The following is a 13,066-nucleotide window of genomic DNA, read 5'->3' as shown; positions in this document are numbered from 1 at the left end:
CATTAATGGACTCTTGTTATTATTATCAAGATTATGTACTCTTGTTATTATGCATACATAATGCATTTGCAAATGTGTATAAAAAGAAAAGGCATTAATGATTTGGAGCTATTTTTTAAAAGGTCCCAAATCTTTTTTTACATTAAAAATGTTCATAATTTCAGAATTTGTTCTCAGAATTGGCTCAAACTTGCTACATAGCATAAGAACATCAATATGTATCATAATATGTAATAAAAATGAGGGGCAATTTTGGAGCCGTTTTTTTTTGAAAAAAGCATGGGCTATAGTACAGGGTATTTTTCAGGAATTGGCTTATTTTTAAAATGATCATAACTCAAAAAATTGAAGTCAGAATCAGCTCAAACTTTCTACATAGCATAAGGACATCAATATGTATCAGAAAATGTAATAAAAATTTGGGGTAATTTTGGAGCTACTTTTTGGAAAAATTCATGGGCTATAGTTTTATACAGGGCATGTTTCAGAAATTGGTTTATTTTAATACTCCAAGGATAGGAAATTCTTTTTATTGCTAAAACAAATTTTATCAACAATCATTCTTAATGTGATAAATAAAATTATATTACATATAACATTATAATTGAAATTACTAAAAGTTACCAACACCAGCAATGACTCTAATCTCTTCATAAACTAGCCAGAAAGTTAAAGACCAAGGTGCCTATATGGCATATATGAGTGAGAAAATGGCTACAGATTTGTAACTAGCTCTCTCTTACCATTCTTGACCAAGTTGGCACAAAACCTTTCCATAGGGCAGGGACCCCTTCTGCTTTTACCTACATAATCACATCATAAAAAATAAACCATATTCAAGTGATTACCGTTTTCAATAAACAATCAAATGTTGATGAGTATAAAGTGCCCCGCCCATTTATATATGGCTGGTTCATCATTCTTGTCTTCATGACGTCGGCCGGAGTGCCTAAAATAGCTGACACTAGCCCTGAAGTAAAACTAAAAAGAAAGCAATTAAAACTCTTTAAAAATGTCCATCAGAGTACCTTGATAAAGAATGCGTTATAGCATTATCCTTTAAACTAGTGTTACGAAGTATAGACTGCTTAGCAGTGTCGTATGTAGTAAGATCTATTAAGAATCTATTAGCTTATCATCATGCCTACAATGCTGGATTGTCTGTATGCAGTAAATAGCTCCTAACCTCCTAAGCAGACTATGGCTGCTCTCTGACAGTTTGGTATCCAGCCTCTCCACAGTCCACGGAATCCATCTTCTTTCAGTATAATCCGAAGCACATCAATGGATCCTTTGTATCTGAATTATACAATTAATGTAAATTCAAAATGAAGTTCCACCCCCTCACTTTATTGGTTTGCCTTCTAGTACTTTCTTTCCTTCAGCTTGTAGTATGATCTTTACAAGGTCAGTTGGGCTTGCAAGAAACTGTGCACTAGCTCCAGCAATCATTCCGGTTGGTATAGCTTTCCTTTTATAATGTCATGTATGCCCATTAAGTCAATGATAAATTATTTTCTCTTCATACCATAATGGGAATTTCCCAGTGGTGCTGTCTTTCTTGAAAACAGAGTCTCTTAGTATTTCATAAAAGGACATCCTACAGCCGGAATAAACTAAAAATATAAACAAAACAAAAATATATAACAAATAAGTGTTTAATCATGTGCTCATTTCTAATGTGTAAAAGAAGCCAGTCTGCTTGTAAATAGACCATTCGGTACTACTATACATTGCTTCCTTCCTTTTGGCATTCGAGCCAAAAATCAACTTCGACTAGCCAATATAACTAGCTAACAAATCTCATTTTCAATATCAGTGAGAGAATCATCACATTAATCATGGCCACCTTCTCTGGAAGACTCAAAAGAGCACTGCTCTGCACTGGAGGAGAGACAAATGAAGGGGCTGGGAATGGAGCTAGCTCAGAGTCAGGGAGTATGGCCACTCGCCAGAAAAAACAAACTATAAGCCAAGACATGATTCGGAATATACTAGTCCTTCCTTTGCTGCCTACGTGTAAGAGCATCTCATCTTGCAGCATGATAGTGAACCACATCTTGAAGGAAGAGAGACTCGAAACACAAGACATAAAGGCCTCGTTTGCAGTCGGACTACCAAACTGTGAAACCACACATGGGAACAAAACCTACTCGTTCAACATTGCAACAATAGTTGGTGGAGGTAGGATAAATATACGCGAGATAATAAAAGATGCTGCAGATACTGTTCCAAGATACGCAAAAGGACTACACTTGATAATATTTGTCGTTCTTGCCTCTTCTCTGATCGATGATGAAGGCAGCATTTTTGATCCAGAGAGGTACAGGTTTTCGATGATATCTTCACTGACAGATGATATGTCATTTTGTGCTGAAGGTATTAAAAGAACAGAATACACAACTCAACACTTTCCACGAATAGTCCAGTCGATATCGCTACTGGCTATCATTAAAGACGACGAGAGCGATGATATTGAAAAAACGATTTATAATTTTCAAAATAACAGCGATTCGTATGAAATGAAGAAGGGAATAATACCAGTCTCTTTTACTGAGGATGATTTTAAGCTGGCTGGAACTGCAAAAAAGACTTGTGACGAAAGAACAAAAGAAGACGAAGCAAAACTACTTAATGTAATATGTTATCAATGCAAAAATATCGTATCTTGTAAAAAGGTCTTTCACACTACTTAATTATTTAAAATTAATCATTTTAAATTAATCAATTAATAATAATAATAATAATAATAATAATAATAATAATAATAATCATCATCATCATCATCATCATCATAGTAAACAATTAGTTTACCTGCATGACGGACAACAGCTGGTTGAAGACCTTTCCATAATTTAAAGAAACCTTCACCTCTGACTACAAAAAGATTGATTCATTTAGCTATGATTCCACAGATACATAATTAGCCATCAACTATTTTTTTGCAAAAAAACTATCACATTATACTAGAGCCTTACCTATTTCATAAGCCGTTCTGAGCATTCCTTTATATGCAGTCGTCTTTTGGAGTTCGCCTTGTATCTGTAATCTTGTTTTCGTTAAATCAAGAGGAAACGTTACTGAAATGGAAACAATTTTACATTATACAAAGTGTAGGTTAGATTCTTGTTTGTAAATCTAATTTTAATGAGGTCGCAGAGCCAAAATACTAGTTGCTTTTAGAGGCTAGGTGTTTTTCTAAGGCTGGTTGCTTGGATAATTAGGATAAATTTGGCTGGTTGCTGTAGTGTACCCTACTACCCTTGCGTAACTCTGGTACACATTACACTAGAGGTTTGATTTACGTACAATTGCTATGGACTGGCTAGTTTTAATGCTAGAAAACCTTTAGACCCTCAATGAACAAACCTGTTTCTGAAACTCCGGCCGCCATAATGGTGAGGAGATATTTCCACAAGAAGTCCTCCATGCTTGAAATAGGGTGTGGCTCAAAATCAATTACATCTAATTTTGACATCAATACACAAAAAATTTATGATTTTTGGCATGCTATGAATATTGGTACTGCAGGAAAGGTCACAACTGAAGTAAACATGGCCTCAGATCAGGTAGCCTGAAATCACCTGACCAACATTTTAAGCACATGATACGCGATGCTGCTATAGTACCAAGGTGTGGCACAATAGCAACCAATTCTACAGGCTACTGAGTTATCCTGCATTCTGCAAAGACAAGGACACGGTTCACTCAAAGGCTGAGCAGAGCTAATTTACTGTTATTTACACCTTGAGCTTAATACAAAATGGAGCAGGTCCAGCTGGCACTGCAGTATCCTCGTGGCCTGTGGAACACTCTCACCATCATAGAGAGCAAGTTTGACGAGACCCGGTGCTTAACGTGGATGTCTCAAAACTGGTGGCTATGCTTTCTGTTCTCTGTCATCTACGTTGGGCTGGTCTTTGGTGGAAAAGCTCTCATGGAGAAACGGCATCCTTGGGCCCTCCGCTATGCACTCTGTATGTGGAGCACTGGCCTAGCTGCATTCAGCTTGTATGCCTGCATGAGGATATACCCAAGGTTCTTAAACTTGCTAAGATTGGGCGGATTTGAATACACAGTCTGTGACATGATGTACATTGTTGGATCGAGGGAGATGGGAATATGGGCATGGCTGTTCCCCCTCTCCAAGCTCCCTGAGCTTTTTGACACATTCTTCATAATCGTACGCAAGTCAAAGCTATCCTTCCTCCACTGGTACCACCACTTCTCTGTCTTCATCTATTGTTGGTATAGCTATGCGTACCCCATATCCACAGGAGTTTGGTTCGGGACTGTCAATTACACAGTCCATGCCATCATGTACATGTACTATGCTGCAAAGGCAAGCGGGAGGAATCCGCCACGCTGGATAGCTAGGGCAATAACAACTCTTCAACTCTCTCAAATGTTTGTGGGTCTGTTCCTCAATTTCACGGCAATACGAGCAGTCACACTAGGGAAGGTGTGCAGGATGGATTGGTTCACAGTCGGTATATCGGTCTTCTTCTACAGTAGCTATGCTGTCCTCTTTGCTAACTTTTACTACTGGACGTACTTGCGAAAGAAGAAGTCGCCACAAAGCAGTGGTGATGGCAAACCCACGGCTCTACCTAACATGTCAAAGCTCAACGGACACACGGGAAGCAATGGCAGCATATCCAACGGAAAGTATTAGAGAGTAAAATTAAATATTTTATTTAGCAACGATTATGTGTCTGTTTTTGTTATTATTATTATTATAACTACTATTTATATTATCATGTTCAGACAAAGACGCATACACTTTACAACATATTAGGTAGAAAAAATCCATTGAAATTATTTACATAGTTTAAAAAACATTAATCTTGTTTCTTTTCTGAGTCTGCAGTCCATCGTCCATCGTCAAAACAAACTAAGAAATAGAACAATGTTTAGCATTAATACACATTGTGTATAATAAGGCAATGATAGTTTACACAAATACAAACACTTGACCTTAAGTGATTGACAGATGCTTCAAAAGGTCACAAAATGAGCTGGTGTGCATGTACATTGTAGCTATGCACTTACTAAAAATGTAAAGAAAAGTGCTACTGCAGATACAAAGTGCCATAAGTCGTGAGTGTCATAGAAATCTAAAATTATGCAGTCTCTGTTGAACTCTCTTGACTGTGCTGGTGGCACCTATAAAGAAATTAATTAGACTATAATGCTAATGCAGAATATTATTGAGAGCCAGTGGTGTGTGTGTGTGCGTGTGTGAAACTGGAAACCATTTGTTGATTTTAATGTACAAAGTGATAACTCATTTGTGTGTGTGTGTGTATGGTCTGGCTAAATTCAGAGAAAGGAAACTACTCACTTCTCTCCTTGCTGTGACATCCAATAGTAAGTAGAATCCAAACAACCAGCTAACGCTGAGAGCAACCAAAGACACTAGCGACATTAGTGTCCATGGCTCCTTAAACCAGAGCTATATAAAGAATGCAACAAACAAGCTATCAATATCTGCTATGATGACTTTTACCTTAGAGAGAAGATAGAGTGCTGTGTATAATAGGAAGTTAGCTATAAAGAGGGCAAGGACCACGACAGCAACCTCTTTGTGTGAGACTGATATTATAATTAGACCACTAAACACAAACATAATGATAAACTATCTACCAAGGAGTAAGTGATAATGCTTACAGTACAAAATTCCCAACAACAGCTACAATTACTTTAGTGAAACGACCCTATATTAACAAGGAACCAATGTTAGATAATGTACACCTTTATTTTGTTACACACACACACACACACACACATTACTACACACCATATGTCTTGGCTTTAAAGAGTCACATTTGTTACTCACTAAACACCAGCCTTTGTACCATTGCCATATTTCCTTGTAAGTTCCACAATCTACAACAAATAATAATAATAAATACAAAATTAAACTTTCACCTACCTATCCAGTCGCTCATATGCCAGTCATGATAGAAGTAGAACGAGAGCCATATTAGAGTTATAGTAAAGAGAACTAAACAGACTAGTATCACCCTCACTGACCAGTACAAAATAGTGTCCTCATGCTAAAGACAGTGAGAAAGAATGATGCAAAATTATGCATGACATTTTATTTTATTTAAATAAGAACAGTGCTGCACTTACTATGCCAACTAGAGTCAGGAAAATGACAATGGCAAAGCATAAAAATGCAACAAAAGCATTTGCGTGTATGTCTGGATGCCTTGTCTGGAATATCTTAACAATCAATAGGCCACTTATGATATACATGAAAGCAGAATCTATATGTATCAAGAAAAAGCACACATGGTCATAATGACTGAAATTCTTCTCTTTTCTTACCAAATTGAAAATCTTCGAAACTAGGACAAATGTGATAGCAAGAGCTCATGAATCCTTCAAGAATCAGCGCAATGCCTGAGAAAATTTGAGAGAAAGAAAGAGATAATTTTTTGGTGATGCTGTTGGTAAGACTTACCAAGTGCATAATAGATACCGAAAAAGTGTGGAATACCATAATTCTAAAAATTTGAATAATAATTTTTTATAACACTTCATAAAACTCACAAAGTATAGATCTGGTTGCTTTAGTCTCAATTGTCTGGCCTTGTAATGCCTGATAAGGAATAACATGTATAATGTATCGGAAATTTTACAAGAATATTACAAACGTTACTATTTATAGTATTAGTATTATACTCACTTAATAGCAATTATCAATATGAATATCAATCCAAGTATAACATAGCCAAGATTACTCCATACACTATTGAAGGCACTAACAATGAGAAATGAACAATAAGAGAGATCAAGGCAATATAAGTACTAAAAATAATAAAAATAATTTACTCAAGACTTCCAAGTGGCCTGGAACATTTGAAATTAAAATAGCAGGTGTCTTGATTACCGCTAGCACGAAATATCTATTGTAAAAAAATTATTATTATAATATATATGTGTTTCTTAATGGTCTTGTACCAGCTCTCCAGTCAGTACAAACTGGAATGCAGGCAATCCATAAAATATTCCAACAGTGACAGTATTCCTAGAGAGTGCAGAGAAAGAAAAAGTGATGTTTGATGGCATGAAATCTCACCATGCATATACTGAATATTGCTTCTCTAGTACATCGTATTCAGTATTTAGTAAATCTGTTATCTTGATGGACTTCTCTTTCTACAAACAAAAAGTCATCAATGATAAATGATGTGAGTCTCAAATTTAACATTACTCTGTCAAGAAGTTTCTTTTGCTTGTGTTTTGAAGCTAAAAGAAATTAATAATATATAAGTAAGTGTATGATGAAGCTGGGTTTTCCACATCGTGCTTAGATACTTGTCAGCAAATTTTAAAGTTGCTCTAAAGTCTGGTCAAGGGTATATTGTCAAAAATGGCAAAAAGAAAATTCCAAATTTTTATATTTTCTTCTGATGCATATTGAAGTATTTATGTTGTGTAGAAAGTTTGAACAGATTTTGATCAAAATTGGATTTTTAATGAATTTTTAAAGTTGCTCCAAAATCAGGCCAAAGTCCCTGTACTACAGTACATGGTCTCGGGCCAAATTTTGACAAAAATGACTAGGAGAAAATTTTTCATTTTTATAATTTTTTCTGATGCATATACATGTACTTATGTTGTGTATCAAGTTTGAGCTGATTACGATCAAATTTGGATTTTTTTTACAAATTTTTAAAGCTGTTCAAAAGCCACATGTGCTTGTCAACTCATGAAGTATGCATGCATGCTTAGTGGAAACCCTGTGTGCATGAATGTGATAATGATTACTGAATTTGCCATTATTTAAACTGTGAGTCACTTCAATAAGTTCATGTGAAGAGTCACTTTCATCATCATCATTTTCAGTCAATTCTGCTGCTGTTAAAAAAAATATTATAATAATGAATAAAATCCATTCTTAAGTGGATGGAAATTATTATTACTTTCATTTTCTTTTATTGGAGAATTACAGGTAGGTCTAGAGATACTCACATCACATGACTTCCGTCCACATACAAATGGATTCCAAATGCTATAAGGGAAAGTTATGAATGCAAAACATAAAATGACATTATGTAATAACTTTAGCTTTAAATATAATAGGCAGCACCTCTTATATGGAGTATACAATATAGAATTAATTAATCGAACAAATAATTCAGTTTAATAGTCATTATCAGCTTACATGTGACAACAAGGAAATGAAACAAGGCAAGTCATGATGAGTCCAAAAGTTACAAAGGCTATAAATGGAAGGGCCAATGCAAACCTATACTCCAGAGCTAAATAAAAAAGAAAAAATTCAATACTAAAATATTAATTTTTCATTGGTTAAATAAAATTTAGCTTAAATAATAATACTTTTACCAACTGTCACATTTTAGAATCAATTAGGGAGAAACTACCTATACATGTACACAGGTTAAGCACATTCCTCCCTGAATTAACATGCTTGCAAGTACATTCTTTCCCCTTATATACGCATAAAAACAAGTAAACCAATAGGAACAACAAAATCAAATACTTAGCAGTATAACATAATAAGGAATGCTCACATCTTTGATCATTCACTACTCACCAGGTTTCTGTGTCTCAACAACAAGTTGGATGTCTTGATATGATGGAGTCTGAAAGTGCTCATCTGCCATGAAACAATGACTGGGATCTGTCATTGCTATCACTATGAACAGGCCATAGTCTGAGGTTGTCTGATGCTGTGTAGAGACATGATATGAATGAAGAGAGAGAGAGGGATGAAGAGAAAGGAATGAAGAGAGAGAGAACAAAGAGGACTAACCTCGTCAATAGAAATAACTGAATCAGTTGTCATTGTCTGATATATAGAGAGGGATCTCATTTCTGGTTCTATATCGCTGAATGGACACTGTGTAATGAATAAAGACATTATATTATTGAATAATGATTGATAGGTGCATGCATCATTAAATGAGATAATAAACTCATTCAATAAGCATAATTCCTATGGACAGAATAATAGTAGTACAACAACTATAAGCCAATTCTATACTACAAGAAGCACAATAGAGACCTTATTGAACATCAGACACATATACTGTGTGTAGGTGCGTGTGATAAATGGCTTACTGAAGCGTTCTGTACAGAAACTATAGCACAACTGTTTGTTGTATTGGAAGTGACTACGACTTGGACATCACTAGAACCAGTTGGAAACTTAAAGAACCTCACCTGAGAGAGAGAGAGAGAGAGAGAGAGAGTAATCGACAAAAAGACGGTCTCTAAATTTACCTGAGGCTCATTTGGATGGATGCGAAATTCAATCTTCTGGTTTATCCTAATATGAAAGTTATTATTTTATCTTATCTTAAATCAATAATAACTTGTGGGGGAAGACTGGGTGGGCTATGCTATTATCCTGGGCTGGGCAATGATATATTAATTTTAGCATCATAGTTTTGTCTATGCTATTCACAATAACATAATGGATTTGGCTTATCCTTAAAAACTCACTCGAGAACAAAATCGTCAATTGGCTCAATTTTGGCGCCATAAGATACAGTGGTCTTGCTGCTAGTAAATGTATCAATGAATATGACATCAGTTACATTAGGAGATGGGACTTGACATAAAGTATGATATGAATAATTATACACATTACTGTAGAGAGAGAGAGAGAGAGAAAGAACAAAAACAAGGAAGTTAGGGTATAATAACTAACTCTACTCTTTTCCTCCTACACTCGTATATAACATACTTGTGTTTCACTAGAGGTAGCTTCCATGTTTGAACATTATTGCTGTCTCTTGCCACAAACACTAATGGGTCTTCAACAGTGGCATTATGTGAGGTTGTCTTTACACGGAAAAACTATCACAATTACAATAAGCAATAAAAAATATAGAAGAAGGGAAACTATAGTAGCATAAGCTCAGCTTATTATTTTAGAATACACAAACATCATGATCATGGCGAAATTGAAAGTCTTAATACTATGAGTAACAAAAACCGACTAAAACCGTCCCGCTTTCAGACACTTAAGGTCAGTCTCATCAGAGGCGATAACATGATTGTACACAGAAAATGTTAACACGTTAAAAGTGCTACAAGCATTTATACAAGCCCCAAATTAATCTATGATTATCACTAAACATAGACGAGGGACTAACTGTTTCTCTTTTCCGGGTATTGTCACATTCAGTAAAGTTTTCCTGGAGCACCAAGAGGTCCATATCGAGTCTCTTGACAGATCCAGGCTCTTCAACGCATGGTTTCACGTCAATAACTTGCACGCCAGCTCCTGACCCCAAATCAAGATCCATGAACATCTCGGAGCGTACCAGATGGATTTGAGTCGTAGTAAGTGATAATAGTATCACAGAGAAGAGAACTGGCAGTGGCATGCTTGAAGAGTCTTATCTTCCTACTACATGAAAATCATTCATTCCCTAAAATTTCCCTTAACTTATAATAAATAATTTACAGTTAATAATCAATTGCTTCCTGTTGTAAGGCTTCAATTTAGCTTAGCAAGAGGCTGCTGTTTAGTTTGGCACTCAGCATAATTAGGACAGTAAGCAGTAAACTATCCACTGAATCCTATGCAGCATAGGTACAGACTAGCAACTAGAAATTCTTTTCATACTCTATCACACACAATTTTTTTAATTTTCTTTATTGATTTGGTGCTCTTATGCCAAAGCATAGTCAATATAATTGCTCACTAAATTTAGCTTCAAAAATGATTCTGAAAAAGAAAAGAAAACTTGCATGTGAGACCTTAGATAGACCATAGGATGAGTTTTTCGCGGCAAAATTTCGCGCTGTGACGTCAGAGGTGTGGCCATTTTTGCAAACCACTCCTCCTGATCCTTTTAGTTTTCTGCCTACTTTTCAGTTTTTTGGTTTTGTGGCCTTTTGACCCTGTTACATTACACAATAATGTCTCAAACTTGGAGTCATGGTCTGTTTGGATGCTTCTCCGACATTGGATTGTGTAAGAAAGTTCTTATTAGACTGAGTAGTTTAATTTATTAAAAATGATAACTATAAGCCTCTTTGTGCATGACAGCCATTTCCTGTAAATAAAATGCTAACTAATAAAATATGGGATATGAGGTACCATTCCTTCTGTTCGTTGTTTGGTTTCATAATCAATTTTAATCTAATTTGCCTACATTTATTTTTCAGCAATTATCGCAAGTTATTGGTTTTATAATCATTGCTTTAGTTTCTATTTCATTGAAATGTACATTCAATGTACCGGTACCAGTATGTGTATGTACACTACATTAGTTTCATTATCAACAGCTGCTTCAAAGCCGAGGCTTCAGCTTATATCTGTGTGGGTGGCAAATTTATTTTGCAGATTTCCTTTGCAAAAGATGCTAATTAATAATAGTGTGAACGTAAGTGCTAACGAGTCATTATTTTCATTGAATAGGTCTTGTTACATTTTTGGTCCCTTGCTACACTAATGGTCGCAATGCAGAGGCCACTGGTGAGAGCTGCATAATGCACGCCATATACTTCCTTATACCTTTGGTTGGGTTTTATTGTCACGCAACCACTCGTGGGAAAATAAGAGAAAAGAAGAACATTGACGTGAGTTAACACACACACACACACACAGACATGTTAACAGTAATGCGAGTTTGGTTGATATACATGTCTTATTCTACTATCAAGAGTAGATAATAATTAGAGGAGAGTGTCCTACTGTGCAATACCCCCTGCTTCATCACGGTGTAGAATTGAAGAGTCACATTCAGGATATTTTCAGCATTTTTGAGTAGTTATTCGAAAATAACTAGCAATAACTATAACTACTCAATAAAAATACGGAAGTATCCTGAATGTGACTCTTCAATTCTATGCTGTGATGAAGCGGGGGGTATATGCACAGTAGGACACTCTCTTCTAATTATTATCTACTCTTGCTACTATATATGTATATCATCCACTCTTGATATCGGTGTAGGGTACATTTTTCAATGATCTGCTATGTTCTATCTGCTGTGCATATTGTGCACTGATACAAGAAGGGCAAGAGCTCTCACCGTCAAGTTTTTCAATGGCCAGAGAATAGAGTCCATAAAGACATGCACACACAGTAACATTGAACTCTCAGTGATACATGCTGTATGTATACTAACAGAATGTTGGGATTTTATTTTTTTGTGTGTGTGTGTGTTATTTTGGTGTTTTATTGCTTTTATTGATTTGTATAGCTATTTGCAATAATAAAAATAATAATAGTAATGATAATAATAATAATAATAATAATAATAATAATCTTCCTCCATCTCCCCCTGGGTTTTTTGTCTGTTTGTTTATTTGGTTTCTTTGTCTTATAATAATAATAATAATAATAATAATAATAATTGTGTATCAGTGGATGGTTTAATGGGTAAAGAGTGCACAAAATTCATCCAGCACCTCGCAGACCGTCTTTCTCTAGCTTGGCATCGAGATTATAGTACCACCATAAACTGGATTTGCACAAGATTATTATTTGCCATCATTCGGGCCACCATCCTCTGTCTCAAAGGCTCTCGTACTAAGTGGCGGTCAGTCAACATCTCTGATGGCTCCCCTCTAGACTTTATCATGTCCTAACCCACTCAAATATATTTATTATAATTATTATTCTAACTTTTCTTTTATTCTTAAATTTCATATTTTTCTACATCTAAGTGTATGCATTTCAACCTGTTCTATTTCTAACTATTGTACTTTTTAATAATAATAATAATAATAATAATAATAATAATAATAATAATACAGGGCTTTTAATTTGGATTGTTAATTTTATTGGCCTCAAAATTCCTTACTGCATAGGAAATGAAATAATCAGTCGATAAAGTCATCATTAAAATGTTATAATTTTATCATATTCAATGGTTAGTTAAAGCACACACACAAACTATGTAAGTGATTGCTAGTCTAAATATATATATACACATACATCCTGCATACGTACACTCTTTAAATTAGAAAAATATTTTGATATGAAATTAAACACTATAGGACACAATATGTCCCTGTTCCTATTCACGGAGCATATACAATCCTGTTGGAGTTTCCTGTACTTCCT

General features: G+C 35.2%; 3 protein-coding genes and 1 pseudogene across 4 annotated transcripts; 2 read left to right on the top strand and 2 right to left on the bottom strand.

Annotated features, from left to right (window-relative positions):
- Positions 1-495: 495 nt before the first annotated feature.
- LOC100632226 (mitochondrial uncoupling protein 4-like) lies at positions 496-3,435 on the bottom strand. The gene is made up of 10 exons (XM_019993127.1): positions 3,370-3,435; positions 2,979-3,080; positions 2,815-2,877; positions 1,529-1,616; positions 1,349-1,471; positions 1,187-1,299; positions 1,029-1,113; positions 849-981; positions 744-803; positions 496-685 (listed from the first exon to the last, which is right to left on the bottom strand). Exons 1-10 carry the CDS (start codon positions 3,428-3,430, stop codon positions 614-616), a joined length of 900 nt encoding a protein of 299 aa, XP_019848686.1. The 5' UTR covers positions 3,431-3,435; the 3' UTR covers positions 496-613.
- A 115-nt stretch (positions 3,436-3,550) lies between these two features.
- Positions 3,551-4,849, top strand: LOC100632101 (elongation of very long chain fatty acids protein 6 pseudogene; annotated as a pseudogene).
- On the bottom strand, positions 4,746-10,318 carry LOC100631975 (SID1 transmembrane family member 2-like). The gene is made up of 26 exons (XM_019993100.1): positions 10,140-10,318; positions 9,728-9,840; positions 9,484-9,630; positions 9,262-9,307; positions 9,100-9,201; positions 8,792-8,878; positions 8,573-8,708; positions 8,180-8,276; positions 7,938-8,026; positions 7,783-7,872; positions 7,226-7,260; positions 7,091-7,170; positions 6,973-7,039; positions 6,844-6,917; positions 6,698-6,772; positions 6,562-6,610; positions 6,473-6,515; positions 6,337-6,411; positions 6,139-6,275; positions 5,936-6,059; positions 5,801-5,889; positions 5,671-5,717; positions 5,510-5,615; positions 5,345-5,455; positions 5,053-5,166; positions 4,746-4,894 (listed from the first exon to the last, which is right to left on the bottom strand). The coding sequence occupies exons 1-26, from the start codon at positions 10,296-10,298 to the stop codon at positions 4,832-4,834; spliced, it is 2,355 nt and encodes a 784-aa protein (XP_019848659.1). The 5' UTR covers positions 10,299-10,318; the 3' UTR covers positions 4,746-4,831.
- Positions 10,258-12,347, top strand: LOC100631683 (protein PLANT CADMIUM RESISTANCE 3-like). 2 transcript variants are annotated; one of them, XM_019993124.1, is made up of 3 exons: positions 10,258-10,329; positions 11,414-11,574; positions 11,951-12,347. In XM_019993124.1, the coding sequence occupies exons 1-3, from the start codon at positions 10,314-10,316 to the stop codon at positions 12,056-12,058; spliced, it is 285 nt and encodes a 94-aa protein (XP_019848683.1). In that variant the 5' UTR covers positions 10,258-10,313; the 3' UTR covers positions 12,059-12,347. The 2 variants fall into 2 exon arrangements, with proteins under 2 accessions (XP_019848683.1, XP_003382500.1); XM_003382452.3 differs by lacking the exon at positions 10,258-10,329 and adding an exon at positions 10,819-10,966.
- The last annotated feature ends 719 nt before the right edge of the window (positions 12,348-13,066 follow it).

Source organism: Amphimedon queenslandica, unplaced genomic scaffold (assembly GCF_000090795.2).
Source record: "Amphimedon queenslandica unplaced genomic scaffold, v1.1 AMPQUscaffold_13521, whole genome shotgun sequence".
Lineage (NCBI taxonomy): Eukaryota > Metazoa > Porifera > Demospongiae > Haplosclerida > Niphatidae > Amphimedon > Amphimedon queenslandica.
The sequence above is the reverse complement of the archived record's forward strand: the minus strand, read 5'-3'. Positions and strand labels throughout refer to the sequence as shown.

Bases quoted from the DNA above. Each gene is read 5' to 3' on its own strand.
- LOC100631683 (XM_003382452.3), top strand. From the start codon at position 10,912: ATGTCTCAAACTTGGAGTCATGGTCTGTTTGGATGCTTCTCCGACATT. The intron at 10,967-11,413 runs GTAAGAAAGTTC...TTCATTGAATAG, and splicing joins CTTCTCCGACATTGGATTGT to GTCTTGTTACATTTTTGGTC. The intron at 11,575-11,950 runs GTGAGTTAACAC...ATATCGGTGTAG, and splicing joins GAGAAAAGAAGAACATTGAC to GGTACATTTTTCAATGATCT.
- LOC100631975 (XM_019993100.1), bottom strand. From the start codon at position 10,298: ATGTTCATGGATCTTGATTTGGGGTCAGGAGCTGGCGTGCAAGTTATT. The intron at 6,611-6,697 runs GTGAGTATAATA...ATTCCTTATCAG, and splicing joins ATATTGATAATTGCTATTAA to GCATTACAAGGCCAGACAAT. The intron at 6,412-6,472 runs GTAAGTCTTACC...AAATTTTCTCAG, and splicing joins CGGTATCTATTATGCACTTG to GCATTGCGCTGATTCTTGAA.
- LOC100632226 (XM_019993127.1), bottom strand. From the start codon at position 3,430: ATGGAGGACTTCTTGTGGAAATATCTCCTCACCATTATGGCGGCCGGA. The intron at 2,878-2,978 runs GTAAGGCTCTAG...ATCTTTTTGTAG, and splicing joins CAGAACGGCTTATGAAATAG to TCAGAGGTGAAGGTTTCTTT. The intron at 1,114-1,186 runs GTTAGGAGCTAT...GATTCTTAATAG, and splicing joins AGCCATAGTCTGCTTAGGAG to ATCTTACTACATACGACACT.